We start from the raw sequence: 20,000 nt of genomic DNA, 5'->3' as shown, positions 1-20,000 counted from the left end.
GCGTGAAGATCATGTGGCCGCGCTCAGAGGAGGAGCGAGCACGGAACTGTAACCGCGGCTTCGTGGCCTTCATGACCCGCAAGGACGCAGAACGGGCTATGGCGTCACTCAACGGTACGCACACACATACACGCACGCACGTACATACACACGACACATACACGCACGTACATACACACGCAAGGACGCAGAGAGGGCCATGGCGTCACTGAACGGTACGCACACACACACACACACACACACACACACACACACACACAGGCAAGGACGCAGAGAGGGCTACGCACATACTATTTGTTGTCGATTCCGCAAATGTCTTCTAAATCCTGACAGTTTTCTTAAAAAACCCGTATGTTTCTATGACAGTGGTTCTCGCAGGGTTAAAACCCCATGTTTCTATGACAGTGGTTCTCGCAGGGTTAAAACCCCATGTTTCTATGACAGTCGTTCTCACAGGGTTAAAACCCCATGTTTCTATGACAGTCGTTCTCACAGGGTTAAAACCCCATGTTTCTATGACAGTCGTTCTCACAGGGTTAAAACTTACCCCACCCCCTTAGATAGCAATTCTAGTAGTCATAGCACGTCATAGTACATATGTGTAGCATAGTAGTATAGATGTATAGCTTATATGTATAGTTTCATTATAGATATTCCACTGTTACTTTCTTAGCTACGCATGTTTCATGATAAATGTCTTTATGTGATGTATTCCCATGCTTTTGTTCTTGCTTAATGTAAGTCGCTCTGGATTAAGAGCGTCTGCTAAATGCCTAAATTGTAAATTGTAAAATTGTTTCTATGACAGTCGTTCTCACAGGGTTAAAACCCCATGTTTCTATGACAGTCGTTCTCACAGGGTTAAAACCCCATGTTTCTATGACAGTCGTTCTCACAGGGTTAAAACCCCATGTTTCTATGACAGTCGTTCTCACAGGGTTAAAACCCCATGTTTCTGACAGTCGTTCTCAAACCCCCAGAAATATATGTATTCGCCCGCCTACCCCCCCCCCCCCCCGCTCTGAAAATATGTTGTTCCAGGAACCTCCCTTGAAGCAAAGACTTGAGTTAAAAAACGTTATATATTCAAAGATTTGCGCCACATCTTCACGATTTTTGAGTGGTGCGACCACTCCAAGGAACAGCAATGTCCGTGTCCGCCCGCCTATGTGACGTTAATGAGCACGAGTATGACTATTAGTACCAGTAGGGGGCGCTGTTGTGCACGAGAGATAGTGCTGTACTGTTGCCTGCTAATGAGAGAGAGAAAGAGAGAGAGAGAGATAGAGAGAGGGGGCAGTTGCACCACTCAGTTCACACGTGTGAATTCTTTTTTTAATAGCAGACCTACAAGCTCGTAGCGCGCCACTCGGTGGCACGCTACGAGCTTGTACATCTGCTATTTTTTTCAAAAGCTAAATTATAACATAATAATGTTTAAAACACCAAAAGGGGTTAAACCGGACGGTGGTGATAATCATGTGTTTGGCTCCCCCTACAGGTAAGGTGGTGATGGGCATGGAGATGAAGCTGGGCTGGGGCAAGGCGGTACGCATCCCCCCCCAGCCGCTGTACCGCGCCATGGTGCTGAAGAAGGCCGCGCCGCCGCCCCCTAGTGGCCTGCCCTTCAACGCGCAGCCCAAGGACCGCTTCCGCAACGACTTCACCCGGCCGCCCGACAGGCAGCGCGACGACTTCGACAAGGTGGGCGTTCACTAGACCGTTCACTAGACCGTTCGCTAGGCCGTTCACTAGACTGTTCACTTCTAGTCATTTTTACTAGTTGACTAGTTGATAAAAATGGTAAATGGTAAATGGTGCATTTATATAGCGCCTTTATCCAAGGCGCTTTACATAGATGGTGCATTACATTCACCCATTCACACACCTTTACATAGATTGTGCATTACATTCACCCATTCACACACCTTTACATAGAGTGTGCATTACATTCACACACATTCACACACCTTTACATAGACTGTGCATTACATTCACCCATTCACACACCTTTACATAGACTGTGCATTACATTCACCCATTCACACACCTTTACATAGATTGTGCATTACATTCACACACATTCACACACCTTTACATAGACTGTGCATTACATTCACCCATTCACACACCTTTACATAGACTGTGCATTACATTCACCCATTCACACACCTTTACATAGATTGTGCATTACATTCACCCATTCACACACACATTCACACACCTTTACATAGATGGTGCATTACATTCACCCATTCACACACCTTTACATAGATTGTGCATTACATTCACACACATTCACACACCTTTACATAGATTGTGCATTACATTCACCCATTCACACACCTTTACATAGATTGTGCATTACATTCACCCATTCACACACACATTCACACACCTTTACATAGATTGTGCATTACATTCACCCATTCACACACACATTCACACACCTTTACATAGATTGTGCATTACAATCACCCATTCACACACACATTCACACACCTTTACATAGATTGTGCATTACATTCACACATTCACACACACATTCACACACCTTTACATAGAGTGTGCATTACATTCACACATTCACACACCTTTACATAGATTGTGCATTACATTCACACATTCACACACACATTCACACACCTTTACATAGATTGTGCATTACATTCACACATTCACACACACATTCACACACCTTTACATAGAGTGTGCATTACATTCACACATTCACACACCTTTACATAGATTGTGCATTACATTCACACATTCACACACACATTCACACACCTTTACATAGATTGTGCATTACATTCACACATTCACACACACATTCACACACCGATGGCAGAGGAAACCATGCAAGGCACCAACCTGCACATCGGGAGCAATCAGGGGTTCAGTGTCTTGTTCAAGGACACTTTGACACTAGCTGGTTGCCTAGTTTACTAGTCGACTAGTTGTTTAACCCATTCTGACCTGAGATCAGATTCATACGAGGTTTCCACTGGACACACACTGGTCTGATTATAACCCATTCTGACCTGAGATCAGATTTTAAAAAATGTCAGTCGTTCTTCGATCTTTCAAAAATAGCAGACCTACAAGCTCGTAGCGCGCCACTCGGTGGCGCGATATGAGCTTGTAGATCTGCTATTTTTCAATAGGTAAAGCAAAAGCAAAATTAAAAATTAAGCCCCGACTGCCTGGGAGTTTATTTCTCCTGCCTTCTGTGTGATTTATCCTTCCAAAGCCCACTATCCTGCGTCTACTACATCCTGTAGTTCACTTAAGAAATAAAAGTATTGTTACAAGTTGCTTTTATTTTGAAGAGGAAGTTGTTTCGGCCAGCTACCGTGACAGACTCGACCGGTGGCAGTGGAATAATAATAATAACATGCTTTTAGCCAAAGTTCATAAAAACCTCATGCGTCTATGACTTAAACAATGTAGGCTAAACACTTTGGAATTACGTTGAACATGGTATATCCTCCGTGGCGGCGTCATTAGGTGAGTAGTACTAGTTAATGCATTGTTAAGTTTCATAGTATCATTCATCATCAACAACAGGCTGTTGTTGATGCCCCCCAAAATGAACATTTCAAATTGCACTAATGCTAAACGACAACAGTGAGTCAAATATTCCAATATGCCTTATACAACCGCACACACACACACACACACACACACACACACACACACACACCTCTGTGAAGGAACGTTTGAAATGTCTGCGCGCTCTGCTTGCGCAGCAAGTAACAATGGGAGAAGGGGAGGGGCCGAGAAAGGCCCTTATTATGTTTTCACGTGTCTAAAAACTAACCTTATTCATTCGTGTTTCCATGATGTCATCGTTGGGTTCGGTGATGTCATCGTTGGGTTCGGTGTCACAAGCAGACTCTGTCGGAAGCCATCGTCAGAGTGGTCATCCCCACCGAAAGGTACGCACGCACACACACACGCACGCACGCACGGACGCACGCACACAAGCACAGCAGGCCATCCTCGCACACTCGCACACACACTCTCTCTCCTGTATAAACCCCCTCTCTCTCTCTCTCTCTCCCCCCCCCCTCTCTCTCTCTCCTGTATAAACCCCATGTCTCTCTCCCCTCTCTCTCTCTCCTGTATAAACCCCATGTCTCTCTCCCCTCTCTCTCTCTCCTGTATAAACCCCATGTCTCTCTCCCCTCTCTCTCTCTCCTGTATAAACCCCATGTCTCTCTCCCCTCTCTCTCTCTCCTGTATAAACCCCATGTCTCTCTGTCTCTCTCTCTCCCCATAGAAGCCTGTTGGGGCTCGTCCACAGGATGATAGAGTTCGTGGTGAGGGAGGGGCCGATGTTCGAGGCCATCATTATGAACAAGGAGAAGAACAACCCTGAGTTCAGGTAGGACGGAGCCCTGGGCCAATCAGAGTGTAGCACGGAGCCCTGGGCCAATCAGAGTGTAGCACGGAGCCCTGGGCCAATCAGAGCAGGGAGTGTAGGACGGAGAGAGACCTGGACCAATCAGAGCAGGGAGTGTAGGACGGAGAGAGACCTGGGCCAATCAGAGCAGGGCGTGTTGATTTCCTCCACTTAAACTATTCTTTATGGATTAATTAATATAACATGAATAATAATAATTATTTATGGACTCAGATTAATTAATATAACATGAATAATAATAATAATAATAATAATAATTCTTTATTATTCAGGTTCCTGTTTGACAACAAGAGCCAGGACCACGTGTACTACCGCTGGAAGCTGTACTCCATTCTGCAGGTGTGTGTGTGTGCGTGTGCGCGTGTGCGTGCGTGTGCGTCGTCATGAAAGGGGGCGGGACTGCGACGCTCTATAGTCCGTCGTGTGTCTCCTATATCACTCTGAAAACGAGTAAGTCGCGCAAACGCGGGAAGCGAACGCAGCTCGTACATATTTGGGTTTTGGACGTATAGCTGCTTTGGGGACTCCTTATATGGTGCCCCTTTTGTGCCCATATATGGAGCTGAGTGGACCTGGCCCCTTTTGTGCCCATATATGGAGCTGAGTGATTGCTGATGCAACACACTCCATATTTGGATAGCGGGACAGACACACAGACAGACAGACACACAGACAGACAGACATGATCTGCTAGGTCTCATAGTAAGTGCTCACTGCGTTCGCAACAACCATATTTGGTCGTGTGTGTCCCGTCTTCCTAAATGACCATATTTGGTCGTGTGTGTCCCGTCTTCCTAAATGACCATATTTGGTCGTGTGTGTCCCATCTTCCTAAATGACCATATTTGGTCGTGTGTGTCCCGTCTTCCTAAATGACCATATTTGGTCGTGTGTGTCCCGTCTTCCTAAATGACCATATTTGGTCGTGTGTGCCTGCGTGTGTGTGTCGCCCCCCCTACAGGGCGAGACGCCCAGCGAGTGGCGGCCGTCAGACTTCCGGATGTTCCGTGGTGGCTCGCTGTGGAGGCCGCCGCCCCTAAACCCCTATCTCCATGACAACGCAGAGGAGGAGGAGGGGGGGGAGGGGGGGGAAGGGGGGGAGGAGGAGGAGAACGCCTCGCAGGAGGAGGAAGAGGAGGTGAAGAAAGGACAGCTGAAGGCAGAGTGAGTAGAATCTGTGTCGTTATATTGTCAGGGAGGTGTCTCTGTGTCGTTATATTGTCAGGGAGGTGTCTCTGTATCGTTATATTGTCAGGGAGGTGTCTCTGTGTCGTTATATTGTCAGGGAGGTGTCTCTGTGTCGTTATATTGTCAGAGAGGTGTCTCTGTGTCGTTATATTGTCAGGGAGGTGTCTCTGTGTCGTTATATTGTCAGGGAGGTGTCTCTGTGTCGTTATATTGTCAGGGAGGTGTCTCTGTATCGTTATATTGTCAGGGAGGTGTCTCTGTGTCGTTATATTGTCAGGGAGGTGTCTCTGTGTCGTTATATTGTCAGGGAGGTGTCTCTGTGTCGTTATATTGTCAGGGAGGTGTCTCTGTATCGTTATATTGTCAGGGAGGTGTCTCTGTGTCGTTATATTGTCAGGGAGGTGTCTCTGTATCGTTATATTGTCAGGGAGGTGTCTCTGTGTCGTTATATTGTCAGGGAGGTGTCTCTGTGTCGTTATATCGTCAGGGAGGTGTCTCTGTGTCGTTCTATTGTCAGGGAGGTGTCTCTGTGTCGTTATATTGTCAGGGAGGTGTCTCTGTATCGTTATTGTCAGGGAGGTGTCTCTGTATCGTTATATTGTCGGGGAGGTGTCTCTGTATCGTTATATTGTCAGGGAGGTGTCTCTGTGTCCTTATATTGTCAGATAGGTGTCTCTGTATCGTTATATTGTCAGGGAGGTGTCTCTGTATCGTTATATTGTCAGGGAGGTGTCTCTGTATCGTTATATTGTCAGGGAGGTGTCTCTGTATCGTTATATTGTCAGGGAGGTGTCTCTGTGTCGTTATATTGTCAGGGAGGTGTCTCTGTATCGTTATATTGTCAGGGAGGTGTCTCTGTGTCGTTATATTGTCAGGGAGGTGTCTCTGTGTCGTTATATTGTCAGGGAGGTGTCTCTGTATCGTTATATTGTCAGGGAGGTGTCTCTGTGTCGTTATATTGTCAGGGAGGTGTCTCTGTATCGTTATATTGTCAGGGAGGTGTCTCTGTATCGTTATATTGTCAGGGAGGTGTCTCTGTGTCGTTATATTGTCAGGGAGGTGTCTCTGTATCGTTATATTGTCAGGGAGGTGTCTCTGTGTCGTTATATTGTCAGGGAGGTGTCTCTGTGTCGTTATATTGTCAGGGAGGTGTCTCTGTATCGTTATATTGTCAGGGAGGTGTCTCTGTGTCGTTATATTGTCAGGGAGGTGTCTCTGTGTCGTTATATTGTCAGGGAGGTGTCTCTGTGTCGTTATATTGTCAGGGAGGTGTCTCTGTGTCGTTATATTGTCAGGGAGGTGTCTCTGTATCGTTATATTGTCAGGGAGGTGTCTCTGTGTCGTTATATTGTCAGGGAGGTGTCTCTGTATCGTTATATTGTCAGGGAGGTGTCTCTGTATCGTTATATTGACAGGGAGGTGTCTCTGTGTCGTTATATTGTCAGGGAGGTGTCTCTGTGTCGTTATATTGTCAGGGAGGTGTCTCTGTATCGTTATATTGTCAGGGAGGTGTCTCTGTGTCGTTATATTGTCAGGGAGGTGTCTCTGTGTCGTTATATTGTCAGGGAGGTGTCTCTGTGTCGTTATATTGTCAGGGAGGTGTCTCTGTATCGTTATATTGTCAGGGAGGTGTCTCTGTGTCGTTATATCGTCAGGGAGGTGTCTCTGTGTCGTTATATTATCAGGGAGGTGTCTCTGTGTCGTTATATCGTCAGGGAGGTGTCTCTGTATCGTTATATTGTCAGGGAGGTGTCTCTGTATCGTTATATTGTCAGGGAGGTGTCTCTGTGTCGTTATATTGTCAGGGAGGTGTCTCTGTATCGTTATATTGTCAGGGAGGTGTCTCTGTGTCGTTATATTGTCAGGGAGGTGTCTCTGTGTCGTTATATTGTCAGGGAGGTGTCTCTGTATCGTTATATTGTCAGGGAGGTGTCTCTGTGTCGTTATATCGTCAGGGAGGTGTCTCTGTGTCGTTATATCGTCAGGGAGGTGTCTCTGTGTCGTTATATCGTCAGGGAGGTGTCTCTGTGTCGTTATATTGTCAGGGAGGTGTCTCTGTGTCGTTATATTGTCAGGGAGGTGTCTCTGTGTCGTTATATTGTCAGGGAGGTGTCTCTGTGTCGTTATATTGTCAGGGAGGTGTCTCTGTGTCGTTATATTGTCAGGGAGGTGTCTCTGTATCGTTATATTGTCAGGGAGGTGTCTCTGTGTCGTTATATTGTCAGGGAGGTGTCTCTGTGTCGTTATATTGTCAGGGAGGTGTCTCTGTATCGTTATATTGTCAGGGAGGTGTCTCTGTGTCGTTATATTGTCAGGGAGGTGTCTCTGTGTCGTTATATTGTCAGGGAGGTGTCTCTGTGTCGTTATATTGTCAGGGAGGTGTCTCTGTGTCGTTATATTGTCAGGGAGGTGTCTCTGTGTCGTTATATTGTCAGGGAGGTGTCTCTGTGTCGTTATATTGTCAGGGAGGTGTCTCTGTGTCGTTATATTGTCAGGGAGGTGTCTCTGTGTCGTTATATTGTCAGGGAGGTGTCTCTGTGTCGTTATATTGTCAGGGAGGTGTCTCTGTGTCGTTATATTGTCAGGGAGGTGTCTCTGTATCGTTATATTGTCAGGGAGGTGTCTCTGTGTCGTTATATTGTCAGGGAGGTGTCTCTGTGTCGTTATATTGTCAGGGAGGTGTCTCTGTGTCGTTATATTGTCAGGGAGGTGTCTCTGTGTCGTTATATTGTCAGGGAGGTGTCTCTGTGTCGTTATATTGTCAGGGAGGTGTCTCTGTATCGTTATATTGTCAGGGAGGTGTCTCTGTGTCGTTATATTGTCAGGGAGGTGTCTCTGTGTCGTTATATTGTCAGGGAGGTGTCTCTGTATCGTTATATTGTCAGGGAGGTGTCTCTGTGTCGTTATATTGTCAGGGAGGTGTCTCTGTGTCGTTATATTGTCAGGGAGGTGTCTCTGTGTCGTTATATTGTCAGGGAGGTGTCTCTGTGTCGTTATATTGTCAGGGAGGTGTCTCTGTGTCGTTATATTGTCAGGGAGGTGTCTCTGTGTCGTTATATTGTCAGGGAGGTGTCTCTGTGTCGTTATATTGTCAGGGAGGTGTCTCTGTGTCGTTATATTGTCAGGGAGGTGTCTCTGTGTCGTTATATTGTCAGGGAGGTGTCTCTGTGTCGTTATATTGTCAGGGAGGTGTCTCTGTGTCGTTATATTGTCAGGGAGGTGTCTCTGTATCGTTATATTGTCAGGGAGGTGTCTCTGTGTCGTTATAATGGTTAGAAGCTGTTTCTCAACACCCAAAAGTGTCAAATAATGGTTAGTACATGTACATGAACCCGTGGATGTGTGCCCTCTAGCGATATTGACGCCAGACTCTATAATAATAATAATAATAATATAATATAATTAATATAATAATTGTTTATGTTTCAGGAACAGACAGAAGCTAGAGACCGTAGTGAAGGAGCTGACCCCTCTGAGGGGGGAGATGGCGTCTCTCTGTTATTATAATAATAATAACTCTTTATGTTTCAGGAACAGACAGAAGCTAGAGACCCTGGTCAAAGAGCTGAACCCTCTGAGGGGGGAGATGGCGTCTCTCTGTTATTATAATAATAATAACTCTTTATGTTTCAGGAACAGACAGAAGCTAGAGACCCTGGTTAAAGAGCTGAACCCTCTGAGGGGGGAGATGGTGTCTCTCTGTTATTATAATAATATAATAACTCTTTATGTTTCAGGAACAGACAGAAGCTTGAGACCCTGGTCAAGGAGCTGACCCCTCTGAGGGAGGAGATGGTGTCTCTCTGTTATTATAATAATATAATAACTCTTTATGTTTCAGGAACAGACAGAAGCTAGAGACCCTGGTCAAGGAGCTGACCCCTCTGAGGGAGGAGATGGCGTCTCTCTGTTATTATAATAATAATAATAATAATAATAACTCTTTATGTTTCAGGAACAGACAGAAGCTAGAGACCGTAGTGAAGGAGCTGACCCCTCTGAGGGGGGAGATGGCGTCTCTCTGTTATTATAATAATAATAATTGTTTATGTTTCAGGAACAGACAGAAGCTAGAGACCCTGGTCAAGGAGCTGACCCCTCTGAGGGAGGAGATCAGCGGTACCATGGTGTTCTGCCTGAACCGGGCCGAGGCGGCCGAGGAGGTGGTCTCTCACATCGCAGAGAGCTTCGGCTTGATCCAGACGCCACTGCAGAAGAAGGTCTGTCTGGCCAATCACCTGCTCGTAGGCAGAAGGTCTGGCCAATCACCTTTTAGTATAGGCAGAAGGTCTGGCCAATCACCTTTTAGTAGGCAGAAGGTCTGGCCAATCACCTTTAAGTAGGCAGAAGGTCTGGCCAATCACCTGCTCGTAGGCAGAAGTTCTGGCCAATCACCTTTTAGTAGGCAGAAGTTCTGGCCAATCACCTTTTAGTAGGCAGAAGGTCTGGCCAATCACCTTTTAGTAGGCAGAAGGTCTGGCCAATCACCTTTTAGTAGGCAGAAGGTCTGGCCAATCACCTTTAAGTATAGGCAGAAGGTCTGGCCTCATAGGGTGATTGGCCACACTTCACAGTGGGGTGATTTTGCAGTGTTTGTTCACGACCAAGTGTCACTGTTGCACAGCCTAACACACAGACACACACAGGCCAGGGAGGAGGGCTAGTACAGTACAGTACAGCACAGTTAGTCTAAAATGAGTTAATAGCACAAGCAGACTCTTCACGACTGAAATAAATGCTGAAACATGTAGCTAGGTGTAATGTTAGAGACCACAGAAGACCTGTAAATATGAAATAAATGCTTAAACATGTAGCTATAGGTGTAATGTTAGAGACCACAGAAGACCTGTAAATATGTAATAAATGCTTAAACATGTAGCTATAGGTGTAATGTTAGAGACCACAGAAGACATGTAAATATGAAATAAATGCTGAGTCCACAGAAGAAAACTGAACAACCAATATGTCAATTTGAAGCTATGATTCCCTGCTTTCACATGACATGAAGAAAAACACAAAAAAATAAATAAAATGCAATGGCTTATCTTTGGTCTGAACCGGTCACATGTTACTATCACAATATAGAGATATATATAATACTTCTTTTAGTAAAGATGTTTTAAGCGTGACTTTTGTTGTGATTCCCACAGATTGCCAGACTGTACCTCATATCAGACATCCTGCACAACTCCTGCGCCAAAGTGAAAAACGCCTCGTATTACCGGAAATAGTAAGAAGAAACACCACTTTGAAATAAAGTCCGTCTCCTTGTTTTCCAGCTTTGAAATAATATTGTCCGTCTCCTCGTTTTCCAGCTTTGAAATAATATTGTCCGTCTCCTCGTTTTCCAGCTTTGACATAAAGTCCGTCTCCTCGTTTTCCAGCTTTGAAATAAAGTCCGTCTCCTCGTTTTCCAGCTTTGAAATAAAGTCCGTCTCCTTGTTTTCCAGCTTTGAAATAAAACTCCCACAGATCTTCAAAGACATGAACTTGGCATACAAGAACATACAGGCCAGACTGCAAGCTGAACAGTTCAAGGTAAACGATTGATGTTTACGGATATGTGATATTGACGTATACAGATTGATGTATACAGATTTATGTGGCGCAGGAGGAAGAGCAGGTCGTCCAATGATCACTGGGCCGGCGGTTCGAATCCCGGCTCCTCCTCCTGTCCACATGTGGAAGTGTCCTTGGGCAAAGACACTGAACCCCACATTGCCTCCAGTGAGTCGGTCGGTGTGAGCTAAACTCAGCTCGCCACCGTCGGTGTGTGAATGTAGGGAAGTGAGGACGCTGGCGTCGACTGTTCGCCGCTTCACCTCCCAATGTATGAATGAATGAATCTTCACCTCCCAATGTATGAATGAATGAATCTTCACCTCCCAATGTATGAATGAATGAACCTTCACCTCCCAACGTATGAATGAATGAACCTTCACCTCCCAATGTATGAATGAATGAACCTTCACCTCCCAATGTATGAATGAATGAACCTTCACCTCCCAACGTATGAATGAATGAACCTTCACCTCCCAATGTATGAATGAATGAACCTTCACCTCCCAATGTATGAATGAATGAACCATTTTTAAAGCGCTTTGAGCACTTGGAAAAGCACTATGTGAGATTGATGTATACAGATTGATGTATACGAATGTATAATGTAAGATTGATGTATACAGAAACAGATTGATGTATACAGATTGATGTATACAGAAACAGATTGATGTATACGAATGTATAATGTAAGATTGATGTATACAGAGTCCCTGCATGCACATTTCTGAAGTTACAATTTAAGGGATTTTAACGGGGATAGCAAGATCGTGGGGGTGAAAAAGCCAACCCTTCATCTAGCCGATCTGTGGCTCGGGGGGGATTTTTTTCTGTTCACACGGGGGTGATTTTTTTTTACGAGTTGTAGTTTTAGTTGATGAAATGAAACTGTGTGTGTGTGTGTGTGTGTGTGTGCGTGCGTGCGTGTGTGCGTGTTCTCGTGCTTCCAGCAAAAGGTGATGTGTTGCTTCAGAGCGTGGGAGGACTGGGCGATCTATCCAGAGTCCTACCTCATCTCCCTACAGAACATCTTCCTGGGTCTGGTCAAAGCCGAGGAGACGGTGGAGCTGAAACCCGAGGTAACGTCAACAGAACCTCTTGTCGTAGCACTGTTTTTATGTATTTGATGTATCGCCATGTTGTTGTTCTTGCTTACTGTAAATCTGTAAATTGTGTCGCGGGTTAAAACACTGGCAGGTTAAAACAGTGTGGCGGGTTAAAACAACGTGTCAGTTTAAAACAGTGTGGCGGGTTAAAACAGTGTGGCGGGTTAAAACAATGTGTCGGGTTAAAACAGTGTGGCGGGTTAAAACAGTGTGGCAGGTTAAAACAGTGTGGCGGGTTAAAACAGTGTGGCGGGTTAAAACAATGTGGCGGGTTAAAACAGTGTGGCGGGTTAAAACAGTGTGGCGGGTTAAAACAGTGTGGCAGGTTAAAACATTGTGGCGGGTTAAAACAATGTGTCAGTTTAAAACAGTGTGTCAGGTTAAAACAGTGTGTCAGTTTAAAACAGTGCGGCAGGTTAAAACAGTGTGGCGGGTTAAAACAGTGTGGCGGGTTAAAACAATGTGTCGGGTTAAAACAGTGTGGCGGGTTAAAACAGTGTGGCGGGTTAAAACAGTGCGGCGGGTTAAAACAACGTGTCGGGTTAAAACAGTGTGGCAGGTTAAAACAGTGTGGCGGGTTAAAACAACGTGTCGGGTTAAAACAATGTGTCAGTTTAAAACAGTGTGTCAGGTTAAAACTGGCAGGTTGAAACTGGCAGGTTAAAACAGTGTGGCGGGTTAAAACAGTGTGGCGGGTTAAAACAGTGTGGCGGGTTAAAACAGTGTGGCGGGTTAAAACAGTGTGGCGGGTTAAAACAGTGTGGCGGGTTAAAACAGTGTGTCAGTTTAAAACAGTGTGGCGGGTTAAAACAACGTGTCAGGTTAAAACAACGTGTCAGGTTAAAACAGTGTGGCGGGTTAAAACAGTGTGTCATGTTAAAACAGTGTGTCAGTTTAAAACAGTGTGGCGGGTTAAAACAACGTGTCAGGTTAAAACAACGTGTCAGGTTAAAACAGTGTGGCGGGTTAAAACAACGTGTCAGGTTAAAACAGTGTGGCGGGTTAAAACAGTGTGTCAGGTTAAAACAGTGTGGCGGGTTAAAACAACGTGTCAGGTTAAAACAGTGTGGCGGGTTAAAACAACGTGTCAGTTTAAAACAGTGTGGCGGGTTAAAACAGTGTGTCATGTTAAAACAGTGTGTCAGTTTAAAACAGTGTGGCGGGTTAAAACAGTGTGTCAGTTTAAAACAGTGTGGCGGGTTAAAACAACGTGTCAGGTTAAAACAGTGTGGCGGGTTAAAACAACGTGTCAGTTTAAAACAGTGTGGCGGGTTAAAACAGTGTGTCATGTTAAAACAGTGTGTCAGTTTAAAACAGTGTGGCGGGTTAAAACAACGTGTCAGGTTAAAACAGTGTGGCGGGTTAAAACAGTGTGTCAGGTTAAAACAGTGTGGCAGGTTAAAACAATGTGTCAGGTTAAAACAGTGTGTCAGGTTAAAACAGTGTGTCAGTTTAAAACAACGTGTCAGGTTAAAACAACGTGTCAGGTTAAAACAGTGTGGCGGGTTAAAACAACGTGTCAGTTTAAAACAGTGTGGCGGGTTAAAACAACGTGTCAGGTTAAAACAACGTGTCAGGTTAAAACAGTGTGTCAGGTTAAAACAACGTGTCAGGTTAAAACAACGTGTCAGGTTAAAACAACGTGTCAGGTTAAAACAGTGTGTCAGTTTAAAACAACGTGTCAGGTTAAAACAATGTGTCAGTTTAAAACAGTGTGTCAGGTTAAAACAGTGTGTCAGTTTAAAACAATGTGTCAGGTTAAAACAGTGTGTCAGGTTAAAACAGTGTGTCAGGTTAAAACAGTGTGTCAGGTTAAAACAATGTGTCAGGTTAAAACAGTGTGTCAGGTTAAAACAACGTGTCAGTTTAAAACAGTGTGGCGGGTTAAAACAACGTGTCAGGTTAAAACAACGTGTCAGGTTAAAACAGTGTGTCAGTTTAAAACAGTGTGTCAGGTTAAAACAGTGTGTCAGGTTAAAACAGTGTGTCAGGTTAAAACAGTGTGTCAGGTTAAAACAGTGTGTCAGGTTAAAACAGTGTGTCAGGTTAAAACAATGTGTCAGGTTAAAACAGTGTGTCAGGTTAAAACAACGTGTCAGGTTAAAACAGTGTGTCGGGTTAAAACAGTGTGGCGGGTTAAAACAGTGTGTCAGGTTAAAACAGTGCGGCAGGTTAAAACAGTGTGGCGGGTTAAAACAGTGCGGCGGGTTAAAACAATGTGTCAGTTTAAAACAGTGTGGCGGGTTAAAACAGTGCGGCAGGTTAAAACAGTGTGGCGGGTTAAAACAGTGCGGCGGGTTAAAACAATGTGTCAGGTTAAAACAGTGCGGCGGGTTAAAACAATGTGTCAGGTTAAAACAGTGCGGCGGGTTAAAACTCCTGTGTCTCCTCAGCGGGAGGACCCTCCCGACCTGGACGGGGCGCCTCTGGACGGCCTGCCGCTGGATGGCGCCGCGCTGGACGGCGTGCCCCTGGACGGCCACGCCCCCTTGGACCTGGACGGCGCCCCCTTGGGGTGGGACCCCCTGGACGGGCTGCCCGTGGACGACCTGGACGGCGTTCCCCTGGGAGGGGGGGGAGGAGGGGGAGGAGCCACCGCCGCCGCGGACGACATCGACGGGATGCCCCGTAAGAGAACCCACGACGGCGGCGGTGTGGTGGTGGTGGTGCACGCACACACGTGCACACACACAATTTGCGTTGCGTGTGATCATCGCGTGCAGACATGCCTTTTTTGTGCCCAAGACGTCTCCACACGTCTGTGTAATAATGTCCTGTGATGCCCAAAGATGTCTGGAGACATCCTGGGGAAAAAAGGAAATTGCTTTAACCCATTCTGACCTGAGATCAGATTCATACGAGGTTTCCACTGGACACACACTGGTCTGAATAACCCATTCTGACCTGAGATCAAATTCTAAAAATTGTCAGTCGGATTCTTCAAAAATAGCAGACCTACAAGCTCGTAGCGCGCCACTCGGTGGCGCGCTATGAGCTTGTAGGTCTGATATTTTTCAATAGCTAAAGCATAACATGATGCTGACACCAAAATGGGTTCCCGTTCAGAATGGGTTAAAAAAATATATATATTCTACTTTTTTCTTTTTTTAATAGTCCAAAAAAGGCTGGGTACTGCCCAGTACTGCGTCGCAGTCCCGCCCCCTTTCAGAACGACGAGTGGCCCCAGGAAATGAATCCCAATGCATTTCTCCCCCCATAGGCTTTTCTTAAAGTATTTATTTAAAGACGGTTACGCCGCGGACAAAGCCAACTCGGATCGTGACAAATCATGACAATGAACTCAATGTTTTGGGGCTAACTCTAACTCTGTTGTTTGGTGTGTGTTTCTATCAGTGGACGAGACTAACTCTGTTGTTTGGTGTGTGTGTGTGTGTGTGTGTGTGTGTGTGTGTTTCTATCAGTGGACGAGGCTAACTCTGTGGTGTCGACGCTAGCTCTGTCTAAGTGGGAACAGATGGGCGACGCGGAGGCCTTTTCTCAAGGTAATGTCAGCTACAGTATAACACCATTCTGTATAACATTACATTACATTACAGTATAACACCATTCTGAACGGGAACCCCCTAATGGTTTTTTTAAGCATTACGTTATGCTTTATAGCTATTGAGAAATGTTTGTGCGTTTGTGGTGTTGTCTTCAGGGAGGACGGAGTCCAAATGGGACAGCGTGGTGGACAGAGACAGTGAGGAGGACAATGAAAGGTACAATTTAAACCATTTATACCCCAATGAAAGGTACAATTTAAACCATTTATACCCCAATGAAAGGTACAATTTATACCATTTATACCCCAATGAAAGGTACAATTTATACCATTTAATATAAATTATTTAATATAAACTATCCTATCCCATTGAGACAAAGCGGGGTGCTAGTATGGGCTATAGTTCCACACATTGGAACTATCCCATTGAGACAAAGCGGGGTGCCTATGGGCTATAGTTCCACACATTGGAACTATCCCATTGAGACAAAGCGGGGTGCTATGGGCTATAGTTCCACACATTGGAACTATCCCATTGAGTCAAAGCGGGGTGCCTATTGGGCTATAGTTCCACACATTGGAACTATCCCACTGAGACAAAGCGGGGTGCTGTGGGCTATAGTTCCACACATTGGAACTATCCCATTGAGACAAAGCGGGGTGCCTATTGGGCTATAGTTCCACACATTGGAACTATCCCATTGAGACAAAGCGGGGTGCTGTGGGCTATAGTTCCACACATTGGAACTATCCCATTGAGTCAAAGCGGGGTGCCTATTGGGCTATAGTTCCACACATTGGAACTATCCCACTGAGACAAAGCGGGGTGCTGTGGGCTATAGTTCCACACATTGGAACTATCCCATTCATCTTTGTTGAACCAAAAATAGCTGATCTACAAGCTCACAGCAGGCCGGTGTGATGTGAGTGTGAGCGTCTGCAGCCTGACGGCCTCAACAGTGTAATATCTCCCCCGAGCCGTAGGGATATCCCTTTGGTCTAGTGGTTAAGATAAGATAATGGACTTTGCCGCGGGAGACCCGAGTTCGAATCCCGGGCGTTCACACACGTGGTGTATGACTTGTAGATCTTCTGTTTTCACTATTTAAAAAAAAGTTTCCGCCAAATTGATTATCAATATATGTTTATGAAATAATCGATTCAATCAATTCGTTTTATTAACTGATCGCCTGATTCTCTCTCTCTCTCTCTCTCTCTCTCTCTCTCTCTCTCGTCCCAGTTCGGCCAATCAGGGCGCAGAGGGCGGGGAGTCGGACAACGACAGCAGCGACGAGGACTCGGGCGGCGTTGGTGACGACGCCGACTTCGCCAGCTCGCTGAAGAGCTTCCAGATGTCTGAGGGGAAGAGGAAACGACTGAGAGAACTGGAGGCACGTCCACCTGTTGGAGACGGACCCAGGGGTCCTTTAGACAGACCCAGGGGTCCCCAGGGACCTTTAGACGGACCCAGGGGTCCTTTAGACGGACCCAGGGGTCCCAGGGACCACCCAGGGGTCCCTGGGGACCTTTAGACAGACCCAGGAAGGGACTAGTGGACAAAGAGATCCAGTATTATGTCATTTTAATGTCAGGAAGGGACTAGTGGACAAAGAGATCCAGTATGATGTCATTTTAATGTCAGGAAGGGACTAGTGGACAAAGAGATCCAGTATTATGTCATTTTAATGTCAGGAAGGGACTAGTGGACACAGAGATCCAGTATTATGTCATTTTAATGTCAGGAAGGGACTAGTGGACACAGAGATCCAGTATTATGTCATTTTAATGTCAGGAAGGGACTAGTGGACAAAGAGATCCAGTATTATGTCATTTAAAACTGAAAACAGCAGATTATAAAATCAGCAGATTACCACGGCATCAAAGCCCGCCAAAATACATTTCAGTCGACTAAATAAACTGTACATTTATTCGACTGAAACGAGACCAAAGGTCCCCACAAACACACCGAGCGCGTTTTTTCTGATTTTTAGCAGGCGTTTCTTTTAGCAGGCGTTTCTCCATCGATTTTTTCCCGAAAAGCGCGGCCGGCGTTCAACCACCTTTACACTGAAACGTCCCGGGTGACGAAAATGTGACTAGAACTAAATTAAAACTATTCAAAAGACTAAATTATGACTAAAACTAAAAATCTAAATTTGCTGCCAAATTTCAACACAGCCTTTTGGACCTGCTCCTACACACCGCACGGTCACGTGACCTGCTTCTTCCTCTGTGGTTGGTTCACGGTCACGTGACCTGCTTCTTCCTCTGTGGGTTGGTTCGCGGTCACGTGACCTGCTTCTTCCTCTGTGGTTGGTTCAGGTGAAGGTGATGAAGGTGCAGGATGAGCTGGAGTCCGGCAAGAGGCCCCGGAAGTGTGGGCGGAGCGTGCAGCAGCAAGTGGAGCACTACAGGAACAAGCTGCTCCAGAAGGTTGGTTCCTGGTTCCCACCCGCTCCGCTATGCCGCTGAAAGCCTCGTAACGGGCGCGGTGGCGCTGTCGCCTCACAGCTATAGAAGGCCCCGGGTTCGATTCCCGCTCGGGACGCTGTGGGCGCTGGCGGCGTGTTTCCTCCTCCTCCGCGTCATCAGTGCCCATACCCGAAGGCGGGGTTGGCGAAAGGGCCCTTTCTGTGTGGAGTTTGCATGTTCTCCCCCTAGTGTCCCCTAGGTTAGGTACCCTCACATGTTCTCCCCGTGTCCCCTAGGGTAGGTACCCTCACATGTTCTCCCCGTGTCCCCTAGGGTAGGTACCCTCACATGTTCTCCCCGTGTCCCCTAGGGTAGGTACCCTCACATGTTCTCCCCGTGTCCCCTAGGGTAGGTACCCTCACATGTTCTCCCCGTGTCCCCTAGGGTAGGTACCCTCACATGTTCTCCCCCTGTGTCCCCTAGGGTAGGTACCCTCACATGTTCTCCCCCTGTGTCCCCTAGGGTAGGTACCCTCACATGTTCTCCCCGTGTCCCCTAGGGTAGGTACCCTCACATGTTCTCCCCGTGTCCCCTAGGGTAGGTACCCTCACATGTTCTCCCCGTGTCCCCTAGGGTAGGTACTCTCACATGTTCTCCCCGTGTCCCCTAGTGTAGGTACCCTCACATGTTCTCCCCGTGTCCCCCTAGGGTAGGTACCCTCACATGTTCTCCCCGTGTCCCCTAGGGTAGGTACCCTCACATGTTCTCCCCGTGTCCCCTAGGGTAGGTACCCTCACAAAAAACATGCAGTAATCCTGGTCTCTATACTGCCTCCCCCTGGCCAGCCGGGGCGCCTGATGGAGGGGAAAGGAACTGTTTGGAATAACGTGTTCCTTCCACGCGCTACGTCCAACCAGGGAAACTCCCCCCTGTCAGGTGTAAAGGAGCAACCTGGACACTCAGGCATGAAGGAAGCATGAGTTCAAGTCCGTTGCTCTCCCCTTGTCCCCCATATATGGGGACTAGGTTGGCGGAGGGTGTGTAGAGCCCAGGATCACATTAGATGATTGACACAGGGGTGAAAAAATGGGTTACAAAATCGTGGCATAAACATTATTTAAAATAACAGAAAGCCTCATAACTCTGAATCTACGAGCGCTGTCTGTGGTTTTCATGATTCATCCAAAGGTTCGGAGGTCATTTGTGATTTTTGTACCGCGTCGCTCCCAACATTAAGTTGTAATTACACCTTTAAAATCCTGCAGGGACCCCCCCCCCAACATAATCCTATTTGAACTGGGGACCCCCTGTCTGTCTGTCTGTCTGTCCAACATAATCCTATTTGAACTGGGGACCCCCTGTCTGTCTGTCTGTCTGCCCAACATAATCCTATTTGAACTGGGGACCCCCTGTCTGTCTGTCTGTCTGTCCAACATAATCCTATTTGAACTGGGGACCCCCTGTCTGTGTGTCTGTCCAACATAATCCTATTTGAACTGGGGACCCCCTGTCTGTGTGTCTGTCTCTCTGTCCAACATAATCCTATTTGAACTGGGGACCCCCTGTCTGTCTGTCTGTCTGCCCAACATAATCCTATTTGAACTGGGGACCCCTTGTCTGTGTGTCTGTCTCTCTGTCCAACATAATCCTATTTGAACTGGGGACCCCCTGTCTGTCTGTCTGTCCAACATAATCCTATTTGAACTGGGACCCCCTGTCTGTCTGTGTGTCTGTCTGTCTGTCCAACATAATCCTATTTGAACTGGGGACCCCCTGTCTGTCTGTGTGTCTGTCAGGAGTT

The 20,000-nt window shown here is 46.4% G+C and overlaps 1 protein-coding gene across 1 annotated transcript in view; it reads left to right on the top strand.

Annotated features, from left to right (window-relative positions):
* LOC308327711 (U2 snRNP-associated SURP motif-containing protein) overlaps nucleotides 1-20,000 on the top strand; it is a 41,547-nt gene that overhangs the window by 17,239 nt on the left and 4,308 nt on the right. The window contains exons 9-24 of the mRNA XM_080781236.1: nucleotides 1-114; nucleotides 1,502-1,704; nucleotides 3,898-3,941; nucleotides 4,286-4,390; nucleotides 4,702-4,768; nucleotides 5,391-5,593; nucleotides 9,675-9,837; nucleotides 10,768-10,847; nucleotides 11,068-11,155; nucleotides 12,127-12,255; nucleotides 14,676-14,910; nucleotides 15,705-15,785; nucleotides 15,944-16,004; nucleotides 17,028-17,178; nucleotides 18,110-18,220; nucleotides 19,996-20,000. The exon at nucleotides 1-114 is cut by the window's left edge and continues 52 nt beyond it; the exon at nucleotides 19,996-20,000 is cut by the window's right edge and continues 174 nt beyond it. Of these exons, the coding sequence (XP_080637362.1) occupies nucleotides 1-114; nucleotides 1,502-1,704; nucleotides 3,898-3,941; nucleotides 4,286-4,390; nucleotides 4,702-4,768; nucleotides 5,391-5,593; nucleotides 9,675-9,837; nucleotides 10,768-10,847; nucleotides 11,068-11,155; nucleotides 12,127-12,255; nucleotides 14,676-14,910; nucleotides 15,705-15,785; nucleotides 15,944-16,004; nucleotides 17,028-17,178; nucleotides 18,110-18,220; nucleotides 19,996-20,000 (1,840 nt within the window). The remainder of the gene's footprint in view (nucleotides 115-1,501; nucleotides 1,705-3,897; nucleotides 3,942-4,285; nucleotides 4,391-4,701; nucleotides 4,769-5,390; nucleotides 5,594-9,674; nucleotides 9,838-10,767; nucleotides 10,848-11,067; nucleotides 11,156-12,126; nucleotides 12,256-14,675; nucleotides 14,911-15,704; nucleotides 15,786-15,943; nucleotides 16,005-17,027; nucleotides 17,179-18,109; nucleotides 18,221-19,995) is intronic.

The sequence above is a fragment of the Protomyctophum bolini genome, assembly GCF_963924005.1.
Source record: "Protomyctophum bolini genome assembly, chromosome: 13".
NCBI classification, from domain to species: Eukaryota; Metazoa; Chordata; class Actinopteri; order Myctophiformes; family Myctophidae; genus Protomyctophum; species Protomyctophum bolini.
The sequence above is the reverse complement of the archived record's forward strand: the minus strand, read 5'-3'. Positions and strand labels throughout refer to the sequence as shown.